This window comes from Zea mays, chromosome 1 (genome assembly GCF_902167145.1).
Source record: "Zea mays cultivar B73 chromosome 1, Zm-B73-REFERENCE-NAM-5.0, whole genome shotgun sequence".
Classification (NCBI taxonomy): domain Eukaryota; kingdom Viridiplantae; phylum Streptophyta; class Magnoliopsida; order Poales; family Poaceae; genus Zea; species Zea mays.
Window position 1 is genome coordinate 204,057,312 of NC_050096.1, and position 18,956 is coordinate 204,076,267.

General features: G+C 49.2%; 3 protein-coding genes across 3 annotated transcripts; 1 reads left to right on the forward strand and 2 right to left on the reverse strand.

Annotated features, from left to right (window-relative positions):
- The first annotated feature begins 1,578 nt into the window (after positions 1-1,578).
- On the forward strand, positions 1,579-3,184 carry LOC103643149 (uncharacterized). The gene is made up of 2 exons (XM_020547226.1): positions 1,579-2,478; positions 2,729-3,184. Exons 1-2 carry the CDS (start codon positions 2,122-2,124, stop codon positions 2,768-2,770), a joined length of 399 nt encoding a protein of 132 aa, XP_020402815.1. The 5' UTR covers positions 1,579-2,121; the 3' UTR covers positions 2,771-3,184.
- Positions 3,185-9,845: 6,661 nt separating this feature from the next.
- Positions 9,846-12,855, reverse strand: LOC100285154 (3-beta hydroxysteroid dehydrogenase/isomerase). The gene is made up of 4 exons (NM_001158048.2): positions 12,481-12,855; positions 12,284-12,400; positions 11,110-11,382; positions 9,846-10,226 (listed from the first exon to the last, which is right to left on the reverse strand). Exons 1-4 carry the CDS (start codon positions 12,775-12,777, stop codon positions 10,062-10,064), a joined length of 852 nt encoding a protein of 283 aa, NP_001151520.2. The 5' UTR covers positions 12,778-12,855; the 3' UTR covers positions 9,846-10,061.
- Positions 12,856-15,626: 2,771 nt separating this feature from the next.
- LOC103643151 (tuliposide A-converting enzyme 1, chloroplastic) lies at positions 15,627-17,185 on the reverse strand. Its single transcript, XM_008666303.4, has one exon. It carries the CDS (start codon positions 16,928-16,930, stop codon positions 15,863-15,865), a length of 1,068 nt encoding a protein of 355 aa, XP_008664525.1. The 5' UTR covers positions 16,931-17,185; the 3' UTR covers positions 15,627-15,862.
- Positions 17,186-18,956: the final 1,771 nt, after the last annotated feature.

Below are 18,956 nucleotides of genomic sequence, written 5' to 3' on the forward strand. Positions count from 1 at the left end.
CGGACTTTGCACTGCCAATGCCAATGTTGGCGCCTCCACCTCCGCCTCCGCCTCCGTCACAATTCTCTATGGTATGTACACATATGCGTGTGTGACATGTTCATAAATGTCTTATGTGTTTAAATGAACAACTGAGTGGTTACTATTTCATGTGCTTGTGTTATAGGGATTTCAGACACCACCCGCTTCAGTTGCCGCACCTGGAGATGGGTCTGGTCAGGACGACACAACAAATTCGTGGGTGAACACCATTTTCAACACGCAGAGTCCAGCCGGAGGAGGTGGCTACTCGAACCATCCAGACGATGGATATGATTGATGTGTCGTGATGTTTTTTTATGAAACACTTTGCAACACTTGTTTGTGAGACACAATTTCAGTTTGCAACAACCGTCGAACCTATATGTTGATGTTAAATTTGTGAATGTTAATATTTATGTGAGACTATTTGTGATTGTGAATACTTATTAGAATGTGTGTATTTGTGATTGTGAATGTGAATTTGTATATGTGCATGAATCTGTTTTTGTTTTGTAAATGTCAGATTTTTTAAAAAACAGAATTTTGTGTAAATTCTGTAATTTGTTATGTCCGACGGCTTAATGGTAGCCGTCGGACATAACCCATTTGTTATTTCCGACGGCATTAACTACCGTCGGACATAAGCAATGCTTATCTCCGACGGCCTAGCGGGAGCCGTCGGACTTAATTCAGTGGGTCCCACATTCCGACCGGTAAAACGGTTGGGATTTGTTATCTCCGACGGGCATAGGCAGCCGTCGGAGATAACTTATGTCCGACGTCTGCCGTCGGACATAGCACTATTTCCGACGAGTTATCTCCGACGGCTTAAAGCCGTCGGAGATAAGCCTTTACCGTCGGAAATAATCTATTTCCGACGGTTTATTCCTTATGTCCGACGGCTTTGGCCGTCGGACGTTTCTGCGTTTACTGTAGTGACTGACTTACGCGGTTACGCCCGAGTTGCACATGCACGCGCACGGACGGTATTCAGAACAAATACAAGTTTACAATACAGCTGGCTGTTATCTATTCCTTTTATTGGGTCCGGTCCTGCATCCCTCACTGACTGTGATGAGACACGGCTGTTATTATTATTATTATGTCTATATATATATTTTTTGAAACAGAGCAAAGTCAAAGCTCCAAAGCCGCCCCGGCCATATGGCTATTAGCATGCCCGAGACTTTGACTTGCGTATTTTAGTGCCAAATTAAAGACTAAAACCGGTTAGAGCATCTACAACACCTCCCAAATAGCACTTTTAAAATCTTATTTTAGGAGAATAGTAGAAACTGTTGAAGTTGGGTATGTTTTTTGGGTCTTTATATTTTTTTTGGAAAGCGTCTAATATAGTAATATTGGGAGAACAAATATTAGGAAGATGCTCTTAAAGGCTTAAAGCGCTGACGCGTACTATGCACTACATATATATGCCAGGTCAACGGAATGAGATTCTTCAACAGAAAACGTTCTTTTTTTTGTTTGGGGTTATTTCTTTCCTCTTCAATTACTGCAGTCAACATGCATGCACGCATTTTAGTAACTGCACAAAATATAAATATAGTCGTCCGTTTACATATGTTTAGTATAGTAGTTTGGATTATCTCCTAGAACCTGACACGTGCACCTGGGTTTGCTGGACGGCTGCCGCCGGAACACGTACGCGGGCCGCAGTCAAACCTCTCTAGTAGTAGACTAGTAGCTAGCCGTAAGAACAAGTTGGTACGGGAGTGGCTGCTTGAATTGCCACCGGCCGTTTCACTGCACCCACGCCACGCATGCAATTATGTTTGCACAAACTCTCCTCCCCTTCCACTGCAGCCGGCCTCCCCACTGCTGCTATTATATAACATCCCTTGCACAGTTGCACGGCTGCACCCTGCCCAAGCCATTCCGTCCATAGCTTGGCGAGCTTGACCGAACCCGCACACTTCACTGCATGCTGCTGCTACCGGCCTCCTGCAGCTAGCACACACACTACTAGCGTCTTCGTCTGTTCGTCGATCAGTCGTCACTCGACAGTTTGGAGTACGTGTAGTCCTAGATGGCACGTACGTGTTGACACGTACAACCCGGAGCAGCCGCGGCCGGCAGCTGATGGAGCCGCCGCGGATGTCCTTCTCCAGCGACTTCGCGCTGGAGCCGCCGCCGCCGAGGCCGCCGGGGCGCGCGGACGCGGACTTCGAGTTCTCGCCGGCGGGCAGCCGGCCCATGATGGACGCGGACCAGCTCTTCTCCAAGGGCCGCATCCTGCCGCTGCGGGAGGCGGAGGCGGTGGCGGTGGCGGCGCGGCCCCCGACGACGACGACGACCCTGCGCGCCGAGCTGCGCGCGCGGCCGGACGCCGCCGACCGCGGCGGCCGTCGCGCGCCGCCGCGGTGGAAGGAGCTGCTGGGGCTGAGGAGGGCGCACCGGAAGGGCGACGCCGCCGGGGCGGGCGCTGACGCTCACGTGGTAATCAATAACAACGCACTGACCACCACGCATGGCAATGGCATGTGGCATGGCTCCCTTTTAGTATTTGCTTTTGACTTGCACATGGGGATCGATCTCCTTTCGTTTCGACACTCGACAGACAGAAACAGTGCATGCATGGCGCCCCGCCCCTTGTTTTGTCGAGCACTGCTGGCACATCTTTTAGTTTAATTAACTTCCTTCAAAAAAAATTATTAACTGGCAGTATGGGATTGTGTACTCTTGGCAGGATCTTGGAGAGCATGGAGATCAGGCAGAGGCAGGAGAGTGAAGCCACAGATGAGATGAGATGACCGACCGTCACTTGCATTTGGGCGAAAACTGCATGCAGCATGACAAAGTAATATAATTATTGGGGCAAAATTTGAGTTCTACTACCATGGATCTTCGTCTAACTTCTGATATCTTCGTCTAAGACCATCATTTTACGTTCACCGATTGGTGTTCCTTTTTTGGATATTGCGATTGTTTTCAGGGTTTGTGCGTCGTCCTATTTTCCCCTCATTTGATTTTTGGAGGGTCAACTGATCGTGTCGTCATTTTCTCGCCAGGTGTAGTTGGTAGGATTATTATTAATTAGTAGTTTCGTTTGTGCTCCTCTCTCTCAACCTGTACAAATGCGATGCATGTACTACCCTTTTGGATCCAGTGAGGAAAATTGATGGGAAATAGGTTACCCGCTATATATGAAATTGTGCTTCCATTGCGCTACTGCCAAGTACGTCCATCGTTGTAACTGTGAGAGGAAACATGTAGTACCTAGCTTGTTGCGCGTGGTTAACTGGAGTAATCCTTATTAGAGCATCTCCAACAACGTGACCTTATAATTTAAAAATAAGTAAATTTTATAGAATTTAAGGCACCAACAAAACACTCTGCTCCAACAGTAAAGCCCCAAATCTAGATTATAGGGCAGTTCACTACGGTGTAGTATATTTGAGGCACTTGAGAGGGTGCCCTATAGTTTTTTGACAAAATTTGTTGAATTGAGACACTGTTGGAGTGGTTTTTCCTGTGTAGAGCCATATATTTCGATTTGAGACATTGTTGGAGATGCTCTTAGGGCTAGTTTAGGACGAACTCAAATCCCATGCAGGGGATTCAAAATTAGTTCATTTCTCTCTCAATCTCGGAGAGGATTTGAGTTTTAAACTAGTCCTTAATGATAATGAGTTAACTACCTTTGTTGAACTTTAATGTGCTTGGCCCAACCTTATTTCAAATAAATGAAACTCAACATCTAAAAAAAATGCTGGGTGCAATAAACGTTAATTGACACATGGGAAACTGGCGAGAAATTGACTTAGACCATATGAGTGGCCACTGCTGCAAAAAACACTTTATGTAAAGGTAGTTTCTATATAACTCCGTAAATTATTTTACATAATTTATATAATGTAAACTTAATGGAATGGGACATCGTCGTCGATTACAGAACATAACCAACAATGATGTCTATATCACTGTCGGTTATATTATATAACCGACAGTAATATTAAAGAATCATCATGAGTTGGTATTTAGAACCGACACTGATATATCCTCATCACCGCATGTTAGTACCTACAACGGGCACCGATGCATGCACATCACTACCGGTTGGGTTATAGAACCGACATTGATCTACTAGAACCACTATCGTTTTACATCGCTAAGGACTTGTTCGCTTTGACATTAATCCATGTGGAATTGGACAAGATTGAGTCGGTTTAAATCCATAAAAAGTCAAAATACATCACAATCCCTTCCAATTCACACCGATCGATATAGAAGGGGAATAACGGAACAAGACCTAACATGTAACATCATTCATTGTTGGTGCATTTGGGAACCAACATTGATGGCCCGCCCCTTATAAAAGTCGCCAACATGTGAACCAAAACTTTGAACCATCCATCCTATGCCCTCTTCGTTTCCTCATCGCCAACGTCACCCTAAGACTGTCTTACTGTCTATAGCAGTCTTAACTATCTCACTTTATATTTTAAACATACATTAATCGTACGGGCCATGGTTCAAAACCATTATCCCTGATTCTTCTTCTGCGTGATAGCATGTTTTGACCCATAATGGACTTGTGAGCCGAAGTAGAAACGGTCGCCATCTGGGCCGAAATGGGGTGCTCCAAACCAGTACGGCCTGCTGGTGGAAGAAGCTTTCGAATTCATTCATTACGATGGATGATTGTCGCCAATGCAACCACACTTTCTAGCTATCTCGTCAACAAAAAGGTATTTTCGGTCTCGTACGTTTATATTTCAGATTTTCTTTTATAAGCATTCACGTGTCTGATGGAAAGGGATGCCTCTCGTTTTGCATTAAATGTTCTAAACCTGTCGTATATAGAACACGATCAGAATATGCATTTGAATTCGACTGTTATCAGTACAAAATTCAAATCACGAAGGAACCCACGTCCCGGCGCAGATAATTAGCTAGCGTCTTACAATTGACGCCCTGTTTGGAACAAGGTTTTTGAAAATCACAGTTTTTCAAATACTAGAGTATATTTTATTTATGATAATATCACAGTATAAAATATTACAGTTTTGAAAGCTGACGTCCAGACCTAAGTTTAGAATATCTTAAAACAACTACAGTGTTTGCAATACTTCAGTTTTGAAAACAGAGGTTCTACATTACTAAATATCATTCTGTATATAATACTGTAATATTTGAAATTAAATACTGCAGTATTTTTTTAAAACTGTAAAAAAACTTTAGTCCCAAACATCAACAACACAAATTCGCTAAATTTGGCTCACTTTTTTTCTCTCCTTCCAGTCACACATGGCAACTTATATAATTTACACATACCGAATTTCCGATGAACACACGCCGAACAATTAAACTCGTCACGGCCATGCATGGCCCGATCCACGCACGATTAACGTACAGGCGTACAGCCACTGTGAAGTGTCACGCACGCAAAGGACGCGCGCCGCCACCGCCTCAACATTTACGCTGCTGCTGCTGCTGCCTGTCGCCGCCGGCGGCGGCGCCCGAGTTGTTGCAGTGCGCGATGGCGGCCTGGATGGCGCTCTGCAGCTCCTCCATCGTGCTCACCTCCGACGACGTGGTCACCGACTCCCCCACGGAGAGGTGGCCGCTGGCGGCGGGCGACCCTCGCATCGACGCGGGCGCCGACGGCAGCCGCAGCCGCCCTCCGTGCCGCTTGGACGAATGGGCGGCGGCGGCGTTGCCGTTACCCCCGGCGTGGCGCGTGGAGGTGAACGTGTGCGGCCGCCGCCGCCCCTGCAGCCCGTCCACGTCCCGGCGGCTGCTACCGGCGGCGGAGTAGGACGACGTGAAGAGCTGCTCCACCATCGCCACGTACTTCCGCACCGCCGCCAGGACTATCGTCTCTAGGCCTCGACCCCTCTCGCCAGCTCCGCCGTCGGTTTGCTGCTTCCTGCTGCTGTTCCTCTCCCTGCTGCCCGTTTCGGTTTCGCAGCTGCTCTCGCTTCTTGTGCAGGAGACGACGCTGGAGATGAGGAGCGAGAGCTTCTTCTTGGACTTATTGCCGGCGTTGCCGCCCTCGTTGTTGCTCGTCGAGCTCTGGCGGTGGAGGCTATGGTCCGTCATCGTCACTGAGTGGGAGTTGCTGTGGCTGAGGTCGCTGACAACGCGGCCGAGGCGGTGGGACATGTCGTCGGAGGGCGTGGCCCACCGTGGAGGACGACGTCTTCGCCGAATCGCCCCGTCGCCCGTCGGTGGCGAGGGACAGAGCTACCTAGGGAACTGAAGGGAAGGTGGAGGAAGATGGTAAGTGGAAAGCCATGGGGCTGGGGAGGCAGAGACAGAGGGGTGGTGGTGGGGGAGCGATCGAGGCAGAGCTGTATAATTATTGGCTCGCGCACGTCGGATGCCGACGGCGGTGGTGACCATGGCTTCGAGAGATGAAGGGCTCGTGTGACTGCACGTGTTTGCAGTCGGGTTGATGGAAGGTTAAGGCCTGAATGCCTCATTGGAATGTCGAGTTGTTCAGTTGCACCAATCCATCAACAGAGATTGATTGAAACAAGATGAGAGTTTGTTACCTGACACGACGACAACAGCAGGGCGATGCGGGCCTCCGTGATTTGTGAGGCACACGAAAGGCCTCGTTTTGCAAGTGCAACCGACCACGATGTATGTCCATAGCTGAGGGCTGTAGCTTGACCCAAAGTATTGTGTTTTAGAACATGCTTTTTATTGCTAGTATTGTGTTTTACCAGGTGCGACAAGCCAAGAAATGAAGCAGAAGCACCATATTTTAATAGATAATGGAAACATGTAGGGCTAAAAAAAAGCTCGAACTCGACGAGCTGGCTCGGGCTCGCAGCAGCTTGGCTCGGTTCGGACCGGCTCGACGTTCAGAATGAGCCCGAGCCGAGCCTGTTTTTATGGCTCGTGAAAAGAACGAGCCAACTCGGCTCGGTTCGGTGCAACTCGTGAGCTGGCTCGTGGCTCGATACAACAACAATTTGTTACATAAAATCTTAATTAGCATATAATATTAGTACCAAGTAGACAATAATTTATGTTATTTGAGATTACTATAAAAATAATCTATTTTTATATTATATTAGTGATATATCTATTTTATTAATTTAAAATATGTTATTTAAAGTATTTTTGAAGATTTTATATTATAATTTAGAGAGCATATTTACGTTTATGGCTAGGCTCGTTGGCTCAGCGAGCTGGCAGCGAGCCGAGCCGAGCCGCTTTTTGAGCTCGCTAGATGGGCGAGCCGAGCCGAGCTCGACTCGGCTCGTTTCCACCCCTAGAAACAGGTTCCACCTTTGTCCTCTATGAAAGGAGGGTACAACCTTACAAACAAACTAACATTAAAAGATCAACACTCCCAACATAGAGTGCAATCTTACACCACAAACATTAAAATAAACACGACACCCAACAGACATACTATAACCTCAATATGTAATCATGTTCGTAAAACTCCAACCAAAATAAGAAAAAAATTGCATAGATGCGACTTCAATCCGTCGACACGTCTCCTTGATTATCTCCTGGTCTTCAACCCTCTGCAAATATGCCCAAAACCTAAGCCAATGGGTCGCCCGAAACAGAACCTGCAAATAAGTAACCATCGGGGTTTTGTTAAACACTAAGTCATTCCGACTTATCCAGATAGCCTAATATAAAGTTGCAACACCTGTAATAATCAGATTTTTAACTTTGAGGTGCACCCCGTGCAATCAAGATCCAAAAATATGTTTAAATGATCTCGGGGTACTTAGACCAAAACAACAATATAAAAGCCTCCAAAAGAATCTAGCGTAATGACATTTAAAAAACAAGTGTTGTATAGATTCATTCGAATCACATATACATGGATTTCATAATAAAATACATGGATGCGAGTACAAAAATACTGAAGGTATACATGAACCAAATACAATTAATAATCAACTAATGGACTATTTGGAAGCACCACACTTTCTAAGAAACTGATTTCTATCCCTAGTTTCTATAAACTTGTTTATCGAAACAAAATTGGGTGTGCATGTTTGAAACCCAATTTCTAACTTTTTCGGTACACAAAGACAAGTCTACCTTACTCTATTTTAAAAGTAAATGATTTAATTATTCCCTTTATTTTTCTTTGCTGCCAATTTTAAACTTAGATTGAACTCATAATTTTTTAATTCAGAATTGTTAAAATAATAATTAAACATTCAAATAGCATACATTGAGGGGGTTGTAGACATAGGCTTCAGAGTGGTAGCAATCACCATAATTTCCATCAAACAACTAAGGGTGTACGTAATTTGTCGGACAAAACCTGATTTTAGCTAGGAAAGGACAACTTCTTAGTTTCTTAGAATATGGAAATCCAGTTTCTAGAAACTGAAGCATAAACGGGCCTATTTGGATGTACCCTGGTTTCTATAAACCAGTTCCTTAAAAACCGAGTGCTTCCAAACATGCCCTAAATGGAAATGTGGATGACACAGTTTAAGATAGTAAAATAGTTTTATACACGTGTTAGCCTGATTTAATAATTAGGGGGAAGTAACACAAATAAACTTTGGGCTATTATACCTTTGGAGGCTCTTCCAAGGAGACGCTATAAGCACGAAGTTCAAAATCTCCTTAAAATGTGTAATAGGAGCCATAGGTGTATTACTAAGCATAGAAATTTGACTTGGTGACTTCGGCGGGTTAGAAAGAACCATATATATACCCCACCAGAGCTTGGTTTACTGTTGATCTATGATTACTTTGTATGTTATGACTCGAATTTTGAACAACGATGACTATTGGCAAAGATGTACTAACACCACTTAAGTTGGATTTGTCGTCTCAAGTGGTGAAGAAGCCAATTTAGCTTTGTTATCTGCTACATTAAACCTTTATTATCATAAAACTAAAAGGCAGACCATATTGAGGTTTTGTAGAACCAGATTCTTCAGCTGATAGATCGACATAATCGGTTGTCTTACCCTCTAGTCTATTAAAGTGTGCCATAAGCATATTAAGATCGGTCATAAGATTGTTATCAATAATAGTTTTTTTTTATCATACAACATCTTAGCATAATCAGTATGAGTTGGGTAAGGATCAATTACCTTTTCATCAATCTTTACCTCTGGTATAGCAGATGTAGAAACAATAGAATTATTGAAGTTAGGCTCACGAATTGAGTAACCTTGTCTCACTAATCATTAACTCTTTAAGAAAGCCTTTAGATTGGCAGTAGACTTGGCTTCAATCTTCTGATGAAGATCATCAAGAACTTCTATCAATGTAGGATGGTTGGTGTTCTTTGGATTGAAGGGTCGATGTGATCCTCCTTCCCCTTAGTGTTCTCAAAACCTGACTTGTTGCTAGCAGATTAGATCTTGCTCTTCTTTCCCCCGTAGTCATAGAAAAGTCTGTTGATGCTGATTTGGATCACACACCAGCAAAAGTTAGAACACCCATGGTTACAAATAATCTTGATCACAACAAGAACATAGCAGACTAACAAAACCAATCAAGGGGTTGGTTAGACCAATGTTGATCCCGTTGTCGATAAAGGGGTTAGTTAGACTAATGTTGGTCCTTTTCTTTGCTTGGTAGACTCCTGAGTACCTCCTGTGAAGACTCATCTCATCGAGAACAAGTATTTAGAGGTTTTCCTTGGATCGACAAGACCACTTAGAACACCGTTAAATCTTGCAAGATGACATGACAAACAACAAGGTGGATAGATAAGTGAGGGTAGAAGGATGTAGTAGATGCGTTCTTAACAATTCAAAATGCATTCTCTAATTTTTTTCACGTCAAGATAGATCCACAAATCGATTTCGAATAAACCGGTTCAAAATCTGAAAAAATCGGCTAGCCAGGTTTCACGGGAACGAGCACTTAACTTTTGGCCAGTCTAGCTGATGTTGGACACCCGGTCTGACCGGTTTTAGAGGTGAACTAGCCGGCCTAGACTGAAGGCTTCAGGAGATTTTCGCGAGTCAAAAATATACTGTCGAATGCCAAATACATAGACTATAAGTGTTCTTCATTGATTCATGGTTGTATAACAAACTAACCATCCTGTCAAAAAAATAGAGCAGTCAATTTTGCTTAATTGCAGCGTACATATCCTTCAGAGAGCGATTTGGAGCATCAGTACGGGCGATAATCTCAACAACTTTGTAGGAAGACTCTGGACACACCAGTGCTTCAACCGCTACTTCAGCAACCTGGCTCCGAGATATGGATCCCGAATAAAGAGTGTCCTGCAAATTTTCGACAACAAAAATGCTACCCATAAACTATTGGTGGACAGAGAGTACTTTCCGGAATGGAAAAGCAAGATGAGAAAACATTGAAACACACTGGAGGCCTCTAAACATATTACTTTTTCATTATCTGGATCGAATTAGGTTCATTCAGCATTATGGCACTATTTTAACTGTATAAACTAGTAATATGCATACAAGAAAAAATTCTTACAAAAGAACTCCCTCCAGTAAAAGGGAAGAGATGCATTCACTCCAATTGTATAAATTTTAACCAATGTTAAGTGTTTTGATAACATGGATTATACATAAAAAGTCAATACCGATTAACCCCAATTATACTACTTCCATAAATCGAAATGACATCCTATTAAGTTCCAACAGTAAAAAGTTCCACGTAGTACCACCACATCCTAGTTACACGGTTTTGCAGACCTCACCTTAAAGCCACATATACAGGTTTTGTATATTGTGTTAGTGGAATGTAACATGAAGCCAACTTAAATTCTACTGTATCTTTCTTTGCAGGGGCGTTTGAGATTCTCAGCTGAATCGAATCGCTTAGTAAGAATCGGTGAAACCATTTGGCTATCAATCCAGATTCACCCAGTAATGAACTAGAATCGCTGTGAAACAACTATTTGGGTGATAGCCCTTCTCAGCTCAAAACAGAGAAACATTTCCAGGTGTTCCTCGGAGGATCACTTCACCAGAAACAACGTTCAGTTCAGATTCTCCTGAATCTAGCAAGAATCAGAACCCATTCTTGCAACCAAACGGGGATCACCAGTGGTAAATTATGCAAATCCACCCTCTAATCCATCTAACTTAAAAACTATTTACTGGCAATAGCATCAGGCAATATGTTTAAGGCTCTTACCTCAGGTTCCATGACTATATTCCCTGTTGGGGGTTGATCTGTCAGCCCTCCAGGCCTTACGATAGTGTAATCTATTCCTGATTTCCTGATGTGATTCTCTGCCTGTAGCTTTGCGACCAGTGTTAAGCCAAGTAGATTGAGCACAATGTAGGCTGGATTCAGAAGTTGACCCATGGCGGCCCCATTTACTAAAATGGAGCTGACGAGTACGAATCTTGCTACGCCAGCCTTTCTGCATGCTTCAACCAGGTTCACTGTGCCAAAGTTGTCTACCTGCAATCACAAAATTGTATCACGGCTGTCATTTGTGAAACGAAAGGAGTATCTATCCGCATTCAACCATTTGCCGGTAATATGATTGGATCCTTAAAGCTATTAGACTATTAGTTGCAAGCCCATGGACTGATTGTTCACTAAATATACCAAATATAGAAACATCAAGAGGAAATTTACCAAACACTGAGTAGTTAATATAATTTGATAGGCTCTCTCTGCCACAACTTTTTTAAACTTGCCTAAATAAATACTCCATCCGTTCTTTTTTATTTGTCACATTTTAGTTCAAAAATAAACTAGTGAGCAATAAATATTCGAGAACGGAGGTAATAAAAAACTAGACCAGTTGACCAATCAGCTCAGCTACACAAAAAGCATTGTTGGATTACCAGTATTAATTTAAGCCACAGCCACCACAATCGTGGATGAAAAGATGGATTAGGGATGGCAACACCATGAGTAGTACTCAATGCAAGAACCAAGGTCTAGAAAACTAGCACTGAGGCAAAATTAGTGGGTACAGGTGAACTTAGATCATCTTAAGTACCAACAATGTTTAAAACTTCCCTGACAAGGGAATACTGAGAATTTCATGTGACATGAATTGAAACTTCGATTTAAAAGTGAACCGTGGTTTTGACCCTTGGAAGACAATGCTATAGGGGAATAAGCACGACACTCCAACAGGGAAAGTAGCTCCCACAGGCAACACCGTCGCCAAGGCTTTTGCCCAATGTGTACCCTAGCCCAAACGTCAGACACAAACATTTCAATCGATTCTGGCAAGAACACTCTCCACATTTCATAGTTTTAGTCGTATAACACCTGAAAAAACTAATCAAAGCCATGAACAAGAAAGAAGCATGAACCAGTTTGTACAAATTAACCAGATACAAACCTTCCACGGAGCAAAAGGGTCAAAGGACCGCCGGAATCCCGTCGCGCAGACGACAGCATCGACGCCGCGCACGGCCTCCACCAGCTTGTCGACGCCCTCCGTAACGTCAGCCCTGACCTTCAGTCACTCAAAGACCCAAATTCACACCACCACCCACCAATTTAACGACAAGAAGAAGCACGTCAGCTTAAACTCACGAGCTGAAGGTTGGGGTCCTGGGGCAGGCTGCCGCGGGCCCTGCTCACGTCCGTCGTACCGGCGACGACGCCGAATCCCTTGGCCAGCAGCTTCTCCACAACGAGCTTGCCGGTGCGCCCCGTCGAGCCGGCCACGAAGACAGTCGTCGTCTTCTTCTCCTCGGCGTCCGGCGAGCTCGCCGATGCCTCGTTCATGGTGGACGCGGCCCTGCAGCGGAAGAAGAGCTTTCTTGCGGCTGCAGGGACGGCGGAAGGCAGGTGGGCGCGCGCGGTGACGCCGCAGACAGCGCTGGCCATGAGTTTTTGGGTGGCGTGGGCAGTGGCCGACTCAATCAGCCGTGAACCGTGGGAAGAAGGGCAGGACAGCCCTTGCTCTGGATACGTACGCCTGGGCCATTCGCTTAATTCGGTTAAATCCATCCATCGGTTGTAAAAAAAAATTGATTTTAACGAGATGTAAACTGAATTTGTTGTTAATTAATAATAGCTGAACAAGTCAGTTTGGGTTCGATTGGTACGATAGTTGATTAACCATAATACAAACTATGCTATGCAAATTCAAATTGATTATATCAAATCAATATAAATGAAATAAACAAGATTACAAATTACAAGATACATCAACTTTTGAGTTTAGTTTACTATTTTATAAAAGACTACGCATTAAGTTTTTTAGTATGATTTTAATATATCAATGAACAAATTAAAATCAAGAGAAGTTTGTGGAGCGGGTACATGGCGAACAGAGATAGGGATGGTTCCCCATTCTGTCTCCGCAAAACCGATAAGAACTAAATTATACCGTTTCGATCTCCATAAGAATAAAATCATCTTATCTCCATCTTTAAGGGATAGTTTAGGAACTCCATCTTACCAAGAGATTCATATTTTTTATAAGGGAAAATAAATTAATTTTACTCGAAAAAATGGGGTTCCTAAAAGTCATAATAGAGAAATTTCCACGAGAAATCGGAGTCAGGTTTCCATTGCTATCTCTAGTAGATATGAAGCCTATAACGGCCTAGCCTGCTCTTGTTGTGCTTGGACTGAAAGTGCGGAACAACAGCCTGTCCCGAGCACCATTTATGTGTCTTGATTGTACAGTTATATTAATTGGCTTGGTTGTATCAGATACATTTGCATACATCAAAAAAATCAATATAGTGCAATACCTGCATAATTCTTTAGTTTCCAATCGGGCATGTAATCATTATTTAGTTGTCCACAACACTTTGGAGAAATGGGAATGCGTAATCCAAGCACGAAACCCTTGGCTTGATGAACGAGAACGACACGACACAGATGGATCCTATCCTACTACAGTACTACCTAGCCGCTCTGCTGGATGAAGGACACGACGGCCGCCATCTCCGCCTTGTCCTTGTCGCCGTCGCCACTGATTTTGTCGATGAAGTAGACGTGTCCCTCGTCTCGCCCTGGTTCTCGTACAGAACAGCCTCCTCCCCGGCCCACGCGCTCCCCCTCAGGCCTCAGCGCGTCGACGTACCGCCGGCCCCTGTCCCTCATCGTGTCGAGCTCGGCCACGGTCACCAGAGCACGCCGGCAGCCGAGCCTCGCCCACTCCTCCGCCGGCAAAGCCAGAGGATTGATGAAGGGGTGGTCGCCCACTCCTCCGCCGGCAAAGCCAGAGGATTGATGAAGGCGCGAGGCGGTAGTCCGCGGACACGGCCACCACGCGGGCAGCCGCCACGAGCGCGCTCAGAAGTCAGAAAGCGGGAGCGCGCGCCGGAGAAGGCCGAGTGGACTGCGAAGGCGCCGCCGTGGAAGTAGACCAGACCAGGAGGGGCAGCTTCTCGGGCGTGCCGAGGACGTCGCTGGGTATGTAGAGCCGCGCGGCGAGGCCGGCTCCGGCGTCGACGGCGTCCTCCATCCCTGGACGTGGCCATGAGGGAGGCGGCGCACGCGGCCGCTCTTGTAGCGGATGAGGAACGGCGAGAAGTCGAAGTCGACCTCGCCCGTCCGGATCGGGAAGAGCGACAAGAGCGCGAGCGTTGCTGTTCGGCCGTACGAGCAGGAGAGCCCTCTCTTTGTTATTGGCAGTAAAAACTAAAAAAAAAAAAATCATCCGCTGGTCCAGAGCGTGGCCCTGGCACTGGCACTGGCACGGGGCTGTGGCAACTGGCAACTGCCTCGCCAGCTTCGGATTCGATACGCAATCATGAACCAATCAGGCGCCACATGAACACGATACCAAAATTCACGGGAAAGAACGTCACGTTCTTGGAAGCGATTCACGAGTCTGTGGAGGGAGAGAGGACAGTTGCGTTACTTGTCCGGCGATGACGTTTTCTACAGTTCACACAGCAGCTTCTGCTTCCACTCAGTTTTCCATCAGTGGGATGCGATAAGCAAGATCAGGAGTCAGAGCCACTACCACTAGAACCATAATAATCTGAACTGTCAACGGGGCGAGCATGCGTAGTGGCAGCGGTAAAGCTGTGCTAGAGCGAGCGAGAGAGCGAGCGCGACGTCCACAAACCACCACGGCACAACCTGAGCGAGTGCAGTGATCTCGGTTTCAAAAGGCTGTATGAATACCCTACAAGTGTCAAGTGCGCGTGCCATCCGATTAAAAGCCAGCACCATTTAGTGCAGAAATGGGTCATGATGCTACAGCATTACTACTACTTGGTGGTGAGTAGCATAGTCTATGTCCTGTCCGAAATGCATGCCGTGACACACGTTCGATGGTCCATAATAATCTACTATGCCTCCACCTCGACAGTGCGTGCGCCCAGCTTCCATTCCAGGCCCCAAGTTTACTAGGCAGCAGTACCCATGACCATGAGGCCATGACGCGTCTGCTGCCGAGCTCAAACAGAGCCGACTGCTGCTGCGGAGCCGAGCTCTCCTCTCCGTCGATCGGCCGGGAGGTCACGACGAAAGGCGCACAGTCATTTCTGCCGCTGATCAGGCGGGAGGGGACGCTCGCTGTTGGCGCGTCATTTCTGCCGCGGACCGAGAGGACACAGCACACTTCAAGTGCCGGTCGGCGCGGCTGGGGCTATTCCGCCTCCTGCGGTCCTGCCTCTACTAGTTCGAGCAACGAGTCTTGGATGCCAACAGTAGCCTCCCCCTTCCCGTTTCCAAGCTCCAGTGAAACCGACGTCCGTACCCGGCAGAAGTGGGAAAATTACATGTCACTGCGGTTACAGACAAGGAGAAAAAAACGTGCGCGTAGTATTACATAACATGCATGCTAAACACCTCTCTCTCGGGCGGCCACTGACAAAATACAGTATACGGTATGGTGGTTACAGATGTCTCCACTCACCAGTGAGATAGACAGACCACTATAGCTACGTACAGAGGGCTGGCTGATCGATCGGGTGAGCAGCACTACCACGCTGCCGACAATCTATCAGCTGCCGTTGATGAACGCGGCGAGCGTGGCCATGTGCATGGCGGCCTTGGGCGAGGCGAGGTTGTTGAGGAAGTAGCAGTGGCCCTCGCCGGGCGTCACGTACAGGCGCGCCCGCCCGCGCCACCCGCTGCCCCGGAGCGCGTCCACGTACGCGCGCTGGAACGGCCCGAGCCGGTCCTGCTCCGACACCGTCATCAGCACCCGCGGCGACGGCAGCCGCCGCAGCACCTCCGCCGGCAGCGCCATCGGGTCCACGTACGGGTGGTCCATCCCGTACCTTCCCGCGCAGATGAAGTCCCACGCGCGCGCCGCGCCCCCGCCCACGTACCGCCCCAGGAAGTAGGGGTCCAGCAGCGCCAGCCCCCTGATCCTCTGCTGCTGCCCCGCCGCGCGCATCGCCAGGTTCTGCGCGATGTTGCCGCCGGCGCTGTCGCCGGCGAGGAACAGGCGGGACGCGTCGCCGTGCCTGGACAGCCAGGGGTCCCCGGCCCCGGCCCCGCCGCGCCGCGCGTTCGCGTTCGCGTTCGCGACCACCCACGCCAGCGCCGCCCACGCGTCCTCGTACGCCGCCGGGAGCGGGTGCTCCGGCGCCAGGCGGTAGTTCACCGACACCGCGATGACCCCGGCCTTGGCCGTCAGCGCGTTCAGGTAGCCGTGGTACACGGGGTCGAACGCCGACTCGACCACGAACGCGCCGCCGTGGAAGTACACCAGCACGGGGAGCCTGCCGCCGGCGCCGCCGGCGACGGCTTGGCGGCTAGGCCGGTACAGCCGCACCGCGAGGCCCGTCCCGTGGTCCACGACCACGTCCCTGGAAGCCACCCCGGTGCGCGGGTCCACGGACGCCGGGACGAACGACGTGCCCATGAACCGGTGCACGCGGCCGCTCTTGTACTGGATCAGGAACGGCGTGAAGTCGAACTTCACCTCCGTGTTGGGGTCCGTGGCCGCCTTGCTGCGGAGTGCCGAAGCTTCCGCCGCCGCTCCCCTCGCCGGCTCCCCCGCCGCTCCGAGCAGCGCGAAGAGAGAGCAGAGCGCGGCGACGAGCAGGACAGGGGAAGCCATGGCAGCGATGAATGACGGCGCACTGCTGTGCTGTGATGCCGCCCGGCCGGGGCTCGCTCGCTTATATATATATGCACGGAGAAGCACCGGTTCGGTGAACGATGGGGCCCGGTCGCCACGGCGCGCACTAAAATGTGAGGCCTGGGCACGCCACGGGCTGCCGGTGGTGCGGGACGCGACCGGTGGTGTGCGTGACGATGCCGGCGTGGCCGGCGACGGTTTGTGGTCAATGCGCCGGGCCGGAGCACGCGCTTGGGCGTTCCATTTTAGTGGGGTAGCGATCCGTAACCATCGGACGGTTATTGCTCGAGTGAGTGAGTGCTTGCTTGGAGCTGTCGACCATCCGTTTGTCCTGGAACCCAACTGACTCAGCTCAGCTCAGCTCACGCAGTAACCGGCGCAGAGCTTAACTCCTTCCTGGTCCAAGCAAGGTCATGCGCAACGGCCATGGCGTTTTCCACCACGGAATCGGAACGTACGGCGTCACGGGACGGGACGGGCGATCCGTGGCGTAGGCTTGGCGCCACTGCTGTGCTGTGCTGGTAGTACTCGGTAGGTTGGGTTTTGGAGCGTTCCGGCTCCGCCGTCGCCGTGCGCGTGCGGTGGCGCTGGCGCTGGCCCGTCCTCCGCGCCCGACCCGCCGGTTCCAGATCCAGCATGGCATTTAAGGTGGCTGTGACTGGCCACTGGGGACGGGGCCACGCCTACGCACTTGCTAAATGCTACCTGTAGTAGGTTGGTTTCTTTCTCCTCCCCCGTCGTGCCAGCGTCTGTTGCGTCGCTGCAGGCCATGCCGGCCGTTTCTCTGAGCCGAGCACCCTAGTTATGGCGCTGGCGCCCCCACCCCCCATCAATGGATGCTTGGCGTTTTACTGCTGCTGGAAGCTGCACACGGTCCATCGCAATTCGCAACTGTACTACTGCCATTCACTAGCCGAAAAGCTGAATTGCTGTTCGTTCCATTACTGATTGATTACTCACAGTTTTAACCTGCAGGACTCTCCACCGCCCCACCCCCACCTATAGATGAGCATGCAGCCCGCAGCCCGACAGCCCGGCACGAGGCCCGGTTTTTTGGCCCGGCCCAAGCACGGCACGGCCCGTCTGGTTTCGTGCCCGTGCCGGCCCGGCCCGGTAGACCAGGCCGTGCTTGGGCTGCCGGATGCGCCCGCCGGGCGGCACGGCCCGGCCCGCTAGGAAAAGCAGGCACGGAGCCGGCCCGGTTCCAGGCGAGGGGCATATCCGCCCGCCCCTCCCCACCGCCCGTTCAGTCCCCCAGTCCCTAGTTCCCCACGCCACGCGATTTGCTCCGCAGCCTCCGCCCTCCGCTCGTCCGCTCGCCGCTCCCTCCCCATTCTCCGTCAACGCCGAGCCGTCGCCACTGCCGTTGCCGGATCTCCGTCGTCGACCGACGAGATCTCCTCTCTGCCTCTCTCCAGTCTTCGTCACTCGGTGACGCATCGGCTCTCCATTCCCCAATCTGTAACCCTAATCCCCTTTCCGGCTTTCCCTCACCTCTCCGGTGACGCATCGGCTCTCCACTGCCGGATCTCCGTCACCGGCGACATCTGCACGCTTGTTCTGTGCGGCTCACCCTCTCCGGCTCTCCCTCCCCAATCCCCTCGCTCGTCGTCGTCGTCATCGGTCGTCGGCTTGTCGCGCGTCGTCGTCCCCTAGACCCTCGTCTCCGGCTCCGGGCTCCGGCTTGGCAGGTACGTGTACGTCCCTCTCCGGCTCTCCCTCCCCAATCCGACAAACCCTAACCCTAATCCCTTGCTTGGTAGGTCGCCGGCCGACTACGCCGTGGTCGTGCTGGTGCCGCCAGTGCCGTTGAGGTACGGTGCCGAGAGGGGGGCCGGGCATGGATGACGACGACGACAATGGCCGGTACCCTAGAACCATCAACGACGAGCTCGTTGAGTTAGGGCAGCTTCCCGATGACGTCGACGACATGGGAGATGCTGCTGCTACCTTATTCGGTATCGGTAGCAGTCATGGTGCCGGCGACCTGGAGGGGACAGCTGCC

What these genes read in the sequence shown, in the direction of transcription:
- LOC100285154 (NM_001158048.2), bottom strand. Translation starts at nt 12,777, where the DNA reads ATGGCCAGCGCTGTCTGCGGCGTCACCGCGCGCGCCCACCTGCCTTCC. An exon ending in AGGACCCCAACCTTCAGCTC is followed by an intron (nt 12,401 to 12,480) that starts GTGAGTTTAAGC and finishes GAGTGACTGAAG; the next exon opens with GTCAGGGCTGACGTTACGGA. An exon ending in ATATAGTCATGGAACCTGAG is followed by an intron (nt 10,227 to 11,109) that starts GTAAGAGCCTTA and finishes GAAAATTTGCAG; the next exon opens with GACACTCTTTATTCGGGATC.
- LOC103643149 (XM_020547226.1), top strand. Translation starts at nt 2,122, where the DNA reads ATGGAGCCGCCGCGGATGTCCTTCTCCAGCGACTTCGCGCTGGAGCCG. An exon ending in CGGGCGCTGACGCTCACGTG is followed by an intron (nt 2,479 to 2,728) that starts GTAATCAATAAC and finishes TACTCTTGGCAG; the next exon opens with GATCTTGGAGAGCATGGAGA.
- LOC103643151 (XM_008666303.4), bottom strand. Translation starts at nt 16,930, where the DNA reads ATGGCTTCCCCTGTCCTGCTCGTCGCCGCGCTCTGCTCTCTCTTCGCG.